This window comes from Pseudopipra pipra, chromosome 2, assembly GCF_036250125.1.
Source record: "Pseudopipra pipra isolate bDixPip1 chromosome 2, bDixPip1.hap1, whole genome shotgun sequence".
In the NCBI taxonomy this organism is placed as follows: domain Eukaryota; kingdom Metazoa; phylum Chordata; class Aves; order Passeriformes; family Pipridae; genus Pseudopipra; species Pseudopipra pipra.
In genome coordinates this window covers 103,830,656-103,844,232 of record NC_087550.1, presented here as the reverse complement: position 1 = coordinate 103,844,232, position 13,577 = coordinate 103,830,656, and the positions used below count along the sequence as shown (strand labels likewise).

Genomic DNA, 13,577 nt, shown 5'->3' with positions numbered 1-13,577 from the left:
TAAAACTTAGAAAGACTAAAAGTATCTATGCACTTGACAGTTCTGACCTTGGAAACCAAATTCCAGTTCCATTCATGTAAAATTAAAAAACACAAGGCAGGGGATGCTCTCGGAGTTTTCATTTGTATTGCAGTGGTGGTGGTGGAAACATAACTGTGGCTGGAATTCTTTAATCCTTTAAGTCAGATGAGTCTGTAGAAATTCTGCAGCAGCACTAGTGCTTCCCCCGCTGCTGGCACACATTAAAACCAAAACAAATTCATCCAATCTAGCCAGATAGTTTTCCTGTTACTGTTCCAGCTTTTGGTGCTTTAAAAAGTAAATTTCCCTCTCCCACAGTCTTGAGCTGTTAATAGAAGAAGTTACACCAGTGTACAATTTACTGTGAATCAATATGCTATAATTTAACTAGTTTGAATTTTTCATGCAGTTCTTTGACTATAGAATCATGACTATAAATATTTGGGTTGCTTATTGACATCTGTGGTTTGTTCTTTACTCTGTCTTGAGACTCACGAAAACATAAATTTGATTTTAAGATCAGTAACAGTATCCAGAGAGAGCAGTATGACTTTGCCATCTAGTGGTGGTTGTGTATTAACGATGTCTTAGTGACAACTGATGTTATAGCCTGACACGTTTTGGAAAAGCTCTATAAAACATCATATTTCTTTCAATTTATACTCCTATAATTAGAGAATAAGACTTTTAATATGTACCTGTTTGCATGCAGTGCATTAGCCGTGTCACCAAAGCAGGATAATGTGGCCATTTTCAGAAGGAAAAATGGGTGCATAAAGGATGCAGACAATTTGATTAAGGCCATCTAAGTCTGAGCCAAGACTATTGCAGTTCTTTCTTTTCAGTCTTTGACAAGTCCTGGCTGATCAGGCACCAAAGTTTCTTGTGATAGGTATTGAGAGCTGAAAATTGTCCTATGTTTATTACCAATCAGACATCCTATATTCATCAAATTATCGCTTCACTGAGGTTATACTGTGTTTTACCACATCTGCATGTTAAACCTTAGTGCTGATAGTAGGTAACAGCTTGCAGTGATGTTTCTTCATATTTAACCAGTCACAGTGTGATGAATAAATTGAAAACTGTGAGTTGCAGCCTAAGCAATTAAATATCAGTATCTTGATGCAGAGCATAAAATCAGAGCAGAGAATTAGAATTGGTCTTTGTAGTACAAGTGGCATATGTGTGAAAGAGGTGTCTAGTTTGTATTATAGTAGAGATAGAAGTTTGGCTGTATTTCCAAATTCTCTACAGCAGTAGGCTGCCAGGGCCTTCTCTGCTGCACTAGTTTACAAAGCAAGGCAAAAACTGGAGAGACAAATTTAGGAGCACAAGTCCCTTATACATAATCATTGAAAAGCAGTGAGCATTTCACTGGGGAGCTGGGATAAGCAACACAACTGCATCTGGACCGAAGGGTGGGAATACTCTTGAATTCCTCTGGGAGCTGATACGGAGTTCCCCAGAGCTTCCTTGCAAGTGACCTTCACCTGGAAGTAAAGGCAGGATCACAGTGCCTGCCTGGGTGCTGATTAATTTGGGGGGCACAACCCAAGTAGGGAGTACAGCTGAGCCTGGGAGCTCCTCAGTGTTTGTGGGCTCATTGTTTTAGACTTGGCCTAAGAATGTCCTTCTGTGTGTTAATGATGACTGTTAATCTTACTGTAATTAGACACTTGTATATCTTTTTTTCTTGATCACACTACTGTGTGCAAGATTACCAGTATGTTGACTTGTGCTTTGCATATCTTGTGTGTAGAAGGGTTTTAACTGCTTTGCAGCAACAGCTTTGCCTCTCAGGAGTTAAGTATTGTTCATAGAATCATTTAGGTTGGAAAAGAGCCTTAAGATCATCAAATCCAACCATAAAATGTGAATTTAGTATTATTTATTGACAAGATAAGTGGTACAACTGCTGTCCAACAGCACATTTAGGTAAAGCAACAATGACTGCTGATCACTGCTGAGCACTGGTTTCTAGGAACCAGCTGCAGAAGGGAGTTGCAACAACACATTTAGAAAATGTAAATGTACTTGAGAACTGCATATAACAGAATAGACTGAAGCAAAAAACTGCCCTGTGTTCCCTGCCCTGCCTCCTCTGCTTTTCTTGGATTTCATCTACTGTAATTTTTATTGAGATACTAATAGCATTACCTAAAGGGGTTTTCAGCACTACAAAGTTGAAGTGGCATTAGCACCTAGTGGTGAGCCAATGCAGCAAAGCCAATATCCAGTCAAGTATTTCTTATAATATGAGGATTATATTATATCTTGCATGTGCCAGGAAATTTTTGCAAAGTATTCCCATTGTTGATGCCACAAGTTTCCATATTCCCTGGAGCAACAGAAGTTGGTATGGCAGGGCCACTAGTACAGAGGCAGAAGGTAGCAGGAGCCTACAGCTCCAGGCCAAAAGCTGTCAATTAAAATAGTCATGCAGAATACTGCCAGCTCATCCTTCTAATATGTGGAAGTGAACAGCTAGTACTAGTGGTGAAAAAGAGGAGGAAATGGATTAACTTATGTAAAATAAACTCTGTATATGTTGCTCTATCAAGTATTCTCTTGGCATTATGCAATTAATTGATTTATTCCTAATAATTCTGCACATTATTGAGTTGCTCTTAGTTTACGTACATCTGTAAAGGTAAAGCATCTGTCCATATTTTAAAATCTGTAGTTATTGGGGTTTTTTTTTCCCACAGAATGGTCTGAAAGTGTCTATTTTTTTGGGGTGCACAGTTGGAAACCATGAACTTGATTATAAAGACATAAACATCCAATTGCTTTTTTGTCATTATGGTGCAAGCAAATAATTGAAATAAATTTATTTTCAGTTTTAGCAAGACATTTTCAAATTGGAGAATATAGGAAGCCTAGGAAATTGCAGAATTAAATCTTATGTGGCTGTATATGCTGGTTTATTGGCTTGTTTGGAATTCAAAATTTTTTCTTTCTTTGATAGGGACCACAGATCGAAAGCATGAAATCAAAAAGATACCACCTGAAAGGCCAGAATGTCTTCCTAATAGAACAGAAGAAAAAGGTATGAAATGTGTTTTCCTGCCTGCTTTCTGCAGAGACACGAAGGAAATGGAACCAGTGCACATTCTCATTTCACAGTCTCTGTTTTCATTAAGTGTATTGTTTGAGTGTTTGTTTCCCACTCTGATAGATTGTGATGGTAGGCATTTTGGAAAGGATCTCATTGTAGCTTATGGACTAAATTTAGGGGTTTCAGTTGTACCAGTCCAGAGTTGCTAAGTACGTGCAGCCACAACTGAAGTCAGGGGGAGATTTGCTCTCAATACATGAAATGCTGTATAAAGCTCAGTGCTCTGTAAAACCCACCTTGATTGAGTAAGATACCCCATATTAGCATGTACTTTTTTCTTAACATCTGTTTCCCTTGGTTCTTTAGTTGAAAGCAGGATTGGTGGTTTTCCTGCATCACAGAGGGGTTTTGTGAAGATATAGTCATTAATGATTATGAGTCACCCCATTATCATAGTCACAAAAGTCATAGGCAAGGCTGTGAAGAAATGAAAAAGTTCTGTCTTCAAAGCCGTGTTTGAACATTGCGAGAAATGGGACACGGTACCACACAGAGCAGGGACAAGCAAATTTAAACCTTTAATGGTTTCATTGTGTTCACTGTGCATTCCTAATAGTTTCAGGAAAATAGTTACATCAGTTCTCTAATTGAGGATGGTGTCAGGTTTCATACGTTTAAGTGGACTGTTGGATTGTACGGACAAGTTTATTTGTGAGATTTCTTTATTTCTAAGTATTCAGTCTTGCAGCCTTTTAAAAGGCACACAACTAAATGTGTAATAGGCAGTTATAATTTAGTGACAGAACCTTCAGTCTTTGCACCAAGGTCTGTTTCTGGATAAATGTCTTAGTGATCTGACAGGTGTTTTAGCAGTTTATTCTGTGTATGCTTACTTTTGGCTATGTGTGCTGCTTCTCATGGTTATCTTTGCTTTCCATTTTTGGATTTACAAAGCCAACTGCCAAAACAGCACAGGAAGTTTAAATATGTTACTGTCCCAGGCTATAAATATCTGTAACTCCTCTAAGCATTGAAAAGAGGCTGTAGGAGTTGTGCCTACATTTCAGGAGTACCGGGGAATGGCAGGAATTGCTCAGTGTGGTGTGGCAGCAGGGGTGGCACAGGAAAGTTCTTTGTGTTGGCACACTGCCTAGCCTGTCCCTCATGCATAGTTTAGATTCTTGGACGCTGACACAGAATAAATTGTCATAGGATTAAGTGTGTAAAAATGTCACAGTATGCTGGAAAAGCTTCAATATTACTGAGGACCCAACGACTGCCTCTGCTGAAAGTGCACCGGAAAAGGGTTTATGCCTGTGAACAATAGTTGCTAACTGGACTATTCCAAATCTAATGTGGATTGTGTTTCTGGTGATTTATTCCAAGATCCTCTCATACTGAATGAAACCCAGAAACCATTAAGCAAAGCCCTGTAACATTCCCGGTACCTCTTCTGTGTATACAGAAGTGTAATATTCATGGTATATTATAGACAGTGTTGTCAGGGAAGTGGGGTGTTGGCATAGTAGGATACAGAGAGCAGAACTTTGGTCCCTTTGAGAGTTTTGTCCTTTCTTTGAGAAAAATCAGGTTTCCTCTGGTGTGGCATATGTGTTCGTGTGTTTGGTTTGTATTAGAAATTTAGAGCATATTATTTACAAGAGTTATTCATGTGTATTGTACTATACATATTCACAGGCATTGTGTGTTTGGCATTAGATATTGGTATCGTGGCACTCCCTAAAAATGTGTAATCAGTTCTGCAATTGATCTAGTTTTTCATTGGCAAGCTGAAAAATTCAGCATATAAGTCTGTGCTTAAAAACCTAAATAAAAGATCTGATTTTTCCAAGGGGTTTACATCCTGCTAAACATTGCTAAATTTTTATGCTTGTATTTTATTTTCATATTTTAACTGTAGTCCACTTGAAACACACTTTTTATTTTCCCCCAGAAATTATATTTCTCTGTTTCTCCAAGTTATGTTAAGAATATCCAGCATAATTATTTCTGTGACCTTCTAACTTAATATTGTTTCATATTAGAATTTAATATAAGTTGTGCTCATGGGAAATTGTTCCATTTGGTGCATAAGTTCTTGCCATTCTGATATTTTACAGTCAGAAACCAGTAAGTTACTAAAATAAAAAAAATTATTCCCATTCAGGCACTGCACACACACATTTTGGCCATGAGGAGTTACAGGCATAACAGTCAGGCAGGGCAAACAAGTGATTTGTGGTAAACAGGTTATTTCAAATAAAGAATGATTTAGAACAGGAGTGGAAAGGAAATGAGTTTTTTCTTTGTATACAGTGTATCTACAGTGGAAGATTTCTTGTTTAATTGTAGGCTTGTGAATGCAAATGAATTCCACTTAATAATATCCATGTTCTTTTTTTCTGGAAATGATTGATTTAAAGAAAGATCAGAGCAAAAACAGTTAGACTTGCAGAAGCCTTCAGTTCCTGCTATACCTCCGAAGAAACCTCGGCCACCCAAAGCCAACTCCGTGAATAGACCGGGTACCTTGCCCCCGAGACGACCAGAAAGACCAGTTGTGCCTGTGACTCACACAAGGTATTGCTCTTCCTCTGTCCAATGCTTTTGGGTTTAGTGGAAAAAACACACATTTAAAGAATTTAGGTTTTACAGTTTATGTCACACTTTATTTCACAGTAAACTGTATTTAAAGAACAACGAGAAAAAAGAAAATCCTTATAGTCACCTGGCTGAATCAAGAATAGCAGTATTAGACTGTTCTTTACTAGTTCATTTCTACCGATGAACACACTGTTACAAGACACTGCAGAATAACATGGGAAGTATCTGCATCAGTAGATGCAGATCTGCATCTGCACTGATGTGTCTGACTTTCTTAGTTTTCCTCAAATTATTGCAGCTTAGACTGGGCACTAAGTCAGGGCAAAAGCTTGGATTGTTCTGAGGAAGAGTGTTAGACAATGCACATTTCAAATACTGCCAGCTTGGTTTCAGTCTGTTTTCTTTGATCATTTGATATCAATTTTCAGCAAAATACATGTGTCTTCATAGAATGCTCTTTTAGCTGGTGCCACTGCAGAATAGTGCTGTCAAATATTTATGCTCTAACAATGGTTGTTCCTCTACAGTTACATGATACAAGGTTACAGTCTTTGAGGAGCACTGAGAAATAGGACTTGCCAACACAACTCCGTTTATTGCCTGCTAGAGCAGAGGCTGCAGAAATTAAAGGCCTCACCCATAGTCCTAATCAAGTCTAGGTGGCTACATTTTAGTCATCAGTACCTGGGTTGTGTGCTGTAGACTTCTTTTATGCATGGTGAATAGAGTTAGGTGAAAACCACAATAAAAGCAGTTGCATAAAATGGGCAAGCTGTACATGTTGCAGAAATACTACAATATAGGGATAGAAATAATTTTACTATTGCACTGTTAGGAAAATGAGCTGCCATTGAACTACTGGAGTTCACATATAGTAATGGTGAATTAAATACCAGAATCAAGTATAGGTTAGAGTAAAATTAAATGCTAGACATAGATTCCCTTCATTCCTCCACATATGGTTCATTAAACAAATGCTCTCAGTGTGAAATCTGAGGCACATGAAAAGAGAAAAAGGCACCTGCCTTGTGCACCCAGTTTCATCTTACTGAAGTCCTTTGGCTGTACATCTCTGAGAACTCACCCTTCTATCCAAGTGCTACTGCCATGGCTTCTTTTGGACTTGGCTTTGAACATGCTTGCCCAGTTGTTCCAAAACACAGTCCATACCTGCTGGTCACTTGGGCATGCTTGGAAATGCAAGTATTTGCTATGATCTTTAGCTAAGTGATCTTGGCAAGACCAATACATGCCCTAGTGTTCAGTTCACTGGCGAGTCATGCAGTGGGGTAGCTGTTCTTTTGTTCTGTCCTTTGCCTGAAATATTTTTAACATATTATAAATTTTTTAGCATTTAGAGTTTTGGAGGGGTGTTTGGTTGCTTATGTTTTCCTTTTTTTTCCTAAGTACAAAACTGTGTAAAGAAACCGTGTTTTTTAAAGATATTTCAATTTTCATGTTATCAAAGGGAAAAGGCAGACCTAAACAGTAAACCTGTTATGCTCTTAGTTGTCCAAACTCTGCTGTGTCTAGCACAGAAAAAAATGGTTCATTATTTTATCTAATACCATTATATATGAAAGAATTTTACTTGTAACAGTAGTTAGATTAAAACTTACAAGGAAAGGTGATTTTTAAGGTGATGATGATGCATGTTGATCACAGTGCTAGCAGTTTCCCTATTAATTTCTTTATCAGCTAATTTAAGTTAATGGATGTATCTCATATAACTGTTTTGCCTGGTGAGCTCTAACTTCTAGATGTGTATTATAGGAAGAGGGCAGAAAGTTCACATAATTAAATAGTCCATTGAATAGACTTTGAATTGCTTGGATAATTAAGAAATGGGAAACTTCAAATGGAAGCAGTCACTTTACAAGGTGTTTTGTTTTTAAATCAGTTCAGTTTAATAAGATAGTAATTATTTTAAGACCTACTGGTATCCATTCCCAAAATCTGAAAAACTTCAAGCAATTAGAATAAAAACTGAACCAGCAGAATTTTTGCTGGTTGTGGTTTAACCCTGATGGGCAGCTCAGCCCCATGCAGCTACTCACTCCCCCACAGTGGGATGAGGGTGAGAATCAGAAGGGCAAAAGTAAGAAAACTTGTGGTTTGAGATAAAGGTCAACAGGTAAAGTAAATGATGCATGTGCAAGCAAAGCATAGTAGGGAATTTGTTTTCTGCTTCCCATGGGCAGGCAGGTATTCTGCCATCCCCAAGAAAGCCAGGCTTCATCATGTGCAGTGGTGACTTGAGAAGACATCCCCACCTTTCTTCTTCTTCCTCCAGCTCTATATGCTGAGCATGATGCCATATGGTGTGGGACATCCCTTGGGTCAGCTGGGGTCAGCTGTCCCAGCTGTTTCCCCTCCCAACTCCTTGTGCACCCCACCCTCCTCACTGGTGGGGCCATATGAGAAGCAGAAAAGGCCTTGTCTCTGTGAAAGCACAGCTCAGTAATAGTGAGAACACCCCTGTGTTATCTATGCTATTTTCAGCACAAATCCAAAATATAGCACCATGCGAGCTGCTATACAGAAAATTATCCCAGCCAAAAACATACATGATCCTCAGGGGAAAAATGGATGTAGTTATAAAATGAGTTGTGTGCGATTTCCATGGCAGCTGCTGAGCCAAAGAGGGTTTTCTTCTGTTCTGAGTAAGTGGCTTGCATCTTATGCATCTCACTGACTTTTTGTAGTGATGATTAGTTTTCCATTTAAATACAATCCTCCTTCACTGGAGGCAGAGTAGGGCTTCCAGGGCAATAGGAGATATAAAAACCACATGGGACAGTGAATAGCTGTTAATTTGCTCCAAAGGCTTCACAGCTTGGACATACCGTGATTATACAATTTACAGATAAGTCAGTTCTCTGGAGTAGGCAAGCCATAAACACCTACACAAAGTGCATCTTTACAAACAGTTTAAACCAATCTTTGTCCATGCTGCTGCTAACAGGGGCAGGTTCCTTCTCCTGGCACTCTATTCCCACAGCCTCCCTTATGTTAGCACCAGCATTTGTGCAGCCGTTCAGACATATGGGTCAGGGAGTTGCTCCAGATGGCAATTAATCAGTTTGCAGTGGGATTTCTATTAGTGTGAGGTTTCTTTCAAGGTGATCATCTGTCTGATCAAGCTGACAGCCTATCTGCATGGGCACAAGCAGAGAGAAGGATACACTTTGACCAGGAAGGGCTCCTCCATTCTTCTCACAACATTATGAATGTAGATTGGCATAATAAGACTGTTGATTCTTCTGACAAGGGTTGGGGTTTTGTTGTGGGGCTTTTGTCATATCTCTTGGTATCTTTTGTAGTCAAATGATAAATGTTGTGACTTTCAGCCCTAAATCACACCATTCTAAGAATCTCCTCCAAAACTATACTTACACATTTCCTATGCTGCTTCCAACTCACATGGTGCTCTCAGATTGCTGGGAAGTATATGTGTGCAAAACATAGTATGCAGACAGATGCTCATTGCCCCATTAGCCAAGAAACTCTGTTGCCTCTTACAGATTTACAAATATGTAAGCAAATTAAAAAAAAAAAAGTTAAAGACTAAAAGATAAAAAAACTAATTGTTTAGGTAGACAACTTGGAGAATACTCTTATTTATTGCCAATTAATACATTTTTCTATGTGTGTGTTAAATGTCTTCTGTTTCCTTCCTGGTGCAGACTGCCTGCCATACTGTTAGTTTGCTTTTCAGGTTGTAATCTGGTTGTCTGGATTTTTGTTCATAGAATACCTGTCACCCTATCACAGTGTTTAATGGGATATATATATTCACTTAATCTGTGACTTCCTCTGGGTTTTAATAAAAATTTTGAGGCTCTTTATCACAGCCTTCCTGAAGTCTGAAATACGGTTTCCAGCCACTTTATGTTTTGCTCATAAGCTGCTGCCATGAGTTGAGGTTCAGGCCATCTGTCATCAGCTTATGGCATCAAAGGTAGAGACCAATGAAAAAAATCAACAAGATTTGGGAGCTCACAGTGTATTTTACTTTCAGTGGCTAATTATTGCTGTGCACATCTGCCTGGGTTGTTTCAGGGACAGATCTATATTTTTATCCCAAAACCAAGTACCTTACGTACATCATCACTTTTATACTGGGAACAGTCGTTGTGGAAAAACTATTATATTTACTAGGTGATCTGATAATGATGACAAGTACAATTTATTGCATTAATTGAACATTTGTTATCACAGTAAATATCACAGATATTTGTTTGTGTGACCTGTGAAATGCTGAGTTACTCACATACCACTGGCCTTTTTTTAATTACCTGTTTCAATAGGTAGATTATTGTAGTAAACATATGTAGCTGTAGGATTGAAAGTTCTGCGAAGAAAGAAAAATTATGTTGCTTACGTTTGACCTCCTGTTTGAGTTTAAAATAGTTCCTCTGTATAAAGTATCACAACTCCTGTTGCTTGCCTATTCCAAAGCCATTTCAGACAAATTAGCTGATCTTGGTTCTTTGGACCTGTGGAAACAATATTCATAATCCAGTTTCCTAAGAAATGTGCAAAAACATGGTGGAGGAGCTGCATTTATGAGTAAATACTGGGAACTGCTAAAACGTACAGTGCTAGCTTGAGGTTCCCTCCCTTTCTGCAGCATTCCAGATAGTCCATTGCTGTAGTTTATGCAAGCCAATTAATTAGAAAAAATTACAAATAAGATATTGAAGAATGTCCCCTTGCCTCTGGGTTTCCTTCATGTTGAGATGCTGTGAACATCTGAAGAATTATTCGGGACGTTACGGTGTCTAAAATAGGCTTTTTTGACAGGTGTTAAGGAGAAATGAGATAAGGTTAATCCACACAGCATGTCTACTTACTAGAGATTGCTCTCTCTGACATATTGCTATTACTCTGGTGCTACAAAGGAAGAATATTTTGCTCTCCCATTATTAATTGCAAGTTAGCTACCAATTTACTGTAACCCACACAAAAACTCCCAATAAAACATCTCCTCTTCTTGATCCAAATGCAGGAGTGATAGTCCAAAAGTGGAATTAGTGGGCAGTACAGTATCCGGGACTCTAGAGAAAGACTCCTCTGAAAGAAGCAATGACATCGGTAAGTTATAGTGCTTTTTACACTTTGCCTAAGAAATTTATGATGTAAGATTCTGCTTTTTAATGGCTTTGTTATGATCCAAAAGGCAGATTGAGGATTTGGCAATGAATGTGAGTACATTTAGATCAAATTTTAACTGCAGGATTAAAGGATCATTTGTGCTTTACTTAAAATAGTTTTGTTGGGGTTTTCTGTTAAAAATAAATAAAAGCAAATATAGAATAGTGAGCTACTTTGAATAGGAAGGCTCGTTATTTTTTTTGAAGTCTGAAACAAGTGAGAAGGCCAACAGTCATAAGGCATAGTTGTTTAACTGATGTAATATTAGTGCTGCCGTATCTTTAACACTGCAATAGATTATGGGTTTGGTGAGTTAGTAATCTTTAAACTTTCCAATACAGAGGAATAGAAACCCAATTCAGGTCAACTGGACTACATTTTACTGCATACACTGATTAAAAGCAGTCTAAATTTGCCTTGAAAATAACAATTTGTGTTCCTGACACACAAACCATTTAATTAGGAAATCACCTGGAGAGGAGTAACAACAGGTTATTTCTCTGTCTTCTCTCACCCTCCTTCCTTCTCCATTTGGCAGTGCAGGAGTGATGTTTGCTGGGGTGGGTGCTGCAGTAAGTGGCCCTTGGAAAGGAAGGTGCTCTGAGTCCTGTCCCAGGGCTGCAGGCTAAAGCTGTGACAGCCATCTTCCACCTCTCCTTAGAAATCCGCCGGGACAGCTGCTGCCGTCGCTCTGCTCTGCGGCCGCAGCTGTGCCCCCAGAGACCTTTTCTGTAAAAGGTACAACCAGGGAACCCTCCGTGTGTAAGTGCTACTACCTTTCACTGGTGGCATTGAGTGTTATCTTGGCATGGTGGTTTCTACCCAGACTGCTTTATTAGTAAAACATTTCTGTAAAGTAGTATATTTTCCACAGCCAAACCTGCCTTTCCTTCTGATTTGAAAGCAGAGCTTTAAGTTATAGAGGAATTTTAATTGTAATGTAACAATAAAATGCTAAATTAATTTCACATAGGTCTATGAGCTTTCCAGCATACGTATGTTTGCCTTTTTTAAACCTTCTGCTGTTGCTATCATTTACTGTAGTAACCTTCTTCTGGAGAAGCAGGTAGTATGTTTACCCAGGTTTTCATTTGGCATAAACATAGAAAGCTAGAAGCTTGTGATAAATTGCAGGAATGTTTTTATTGTAGAGATTACTATAAAGAATGGTATGGAAATGCAGACAAATTCTACCATGTAGTGTTTCATACCCATGTTTACAAATTTGCTTCAAAGCATGTAAGCCTCTGCTTACTTGAAAGTTATGACTGCAAATAGCATATAGTGGCGTGATGGGATTAAACTTTTTTAGGCCTTGCTCTAATTTCCCTGGAATCACTATAAGGATAAAAGCACAGAGTGTTTTGGTTTTTTTTTTCAGTTTTGTTGAGTTGGGTTTGGTTTGGTTTTGTTCTTAACATCCCATAAAGGTTAGGTAGGAAATTTGATTTATAATAATTTTTGTTCATTTCCAGAATTTGTGGGGGGGGAGGTGGAGGGAGGAATTGAAGTTGTTGTTTTTTGTGGGTTTTTGATGCCAACAGGAGCCAAGAAGAGTCCATAAACCAAACCACACACACATGTTGCAAAGAGTTTAGCTGATGACCTCCTGTTACCACTTACAAGGAGAACCTATTAAGCCCAAGGATAAAATAGTGTGAATACTTAGATATGTATAACTGGATAGGGTCAAACCAGAATGGCATTTACAAGGGCAAATCATGTCATTCTAGCCTGTTAGACTTGTTAAAAGAAGAAAAAGAATAAATTATGATTTTGGATTGAAAGGTGATCCAGAGATCAGAACTGTTATAAATTTTCAGGGGGCTTTTGACAGCTCATCTAAAATATTATTAAAGAAATAAACAGCCTTTTTAAGAGAGGGCAGGGCAATAAATTAAAACTTAATAAGCAAAAACAATTCACAGTAGATTAATGTCTTTTACTGTGAGGAGAGGTTTGGAGTACAGGACAGTTTATGGGGCAGTGTAATGTAAAAATTTATGATAAGTGTGTTAGTTTTTTTTTTATTATTATTTACAAAGAGAACAATTGTTTGGAGAAATCGTGTGGCTAAATGAGTTATTAGAAAAACTGATGGATGTGTGACTGGAGTTGTCCAGTGTATTCCAAAACAAAGGTGGGTCAGGCTGTGTGAGTCCAGATAGTATTTGACTGGGATATGTGCTACTGGTGTTGCCCCCATGTCATGTGCTCTGTGGGAAGGACAGCCTGAGCTTCTCTGAGGCCCATCCTTCCAGTCAAAATGGACTTGATTAAATCTACCATTTGATGTCTTTTTAGTAATCCAGATTTACACAGCAAATTGGAGTGGACCTATGTGACAGACATGGTGGGACTTAGCAGTAGCCTTTGAAGCAAAGGCAAGTTAAATGACCTTTGTAGCAGCTTGGGTATGTGACCATTCTGGTTACTGGGCTCCTCTTTATTCTTCCATTATCTCCACACCATTCCTGGGCACTTAGAGCTCTCGGGGAGAAGAGAGGAAAAAGGAAGAATCACTTGCAAGTTGCCTCACCCTCTTTCATGCTTATGCCAAGTACTGATGGTGAATTGTGGATTGAAAATGAATACCACAGCATCTTCTGGATTTTTTGCACTAGAGATGTGAAGCTGGATGGTGGCTGTCACTTTCTCAGTCCTATAGGCAGTCTAAAGCTCTTGATTCAGTCAGAGCAGAGAGCTGGACAAAAGCATTGGAGAAACAGTTTTG

General features: G+C 38.6%; 1 protein-coding gene across 11 annotated transcripts in view; it reads left to right on the top strand.

Moving 5' to 3' along the window:
• SH3KBP1 (SH3 domain containing kinase binding protein 1) overlaps window positions 1-13,577 on the top strand; it is a 217,967-nt gene that overhangs the window by 187,530 nt on the left and 16,860 nt on the right. For all 11 annotated transcript variants that reach the window (XR_010428559.1, XR_010428564.1, XR_010428562.1 and 8 more), the window contains 3 exons: window positions 2,993-3,073; window positions 5,506-5,662; window positions 10,698-10,783. Coding sequence is in view for 4 of the 11 variants with exons in the window: in XM_064646750.1 (XP_064502820.1) it covers window positions 2,993-3,073; window positions 5,506-5,662; window positions 10,698-10,783 (324 nt within the window). In the remaining 7 variants the exon portion in view is untranslated. The remainder of the gene's footprint in view (window positions 1-2,992; window positions 3,074-5,505; window positions 5,663-10,697; window positions 10,784-13,577) is intronic.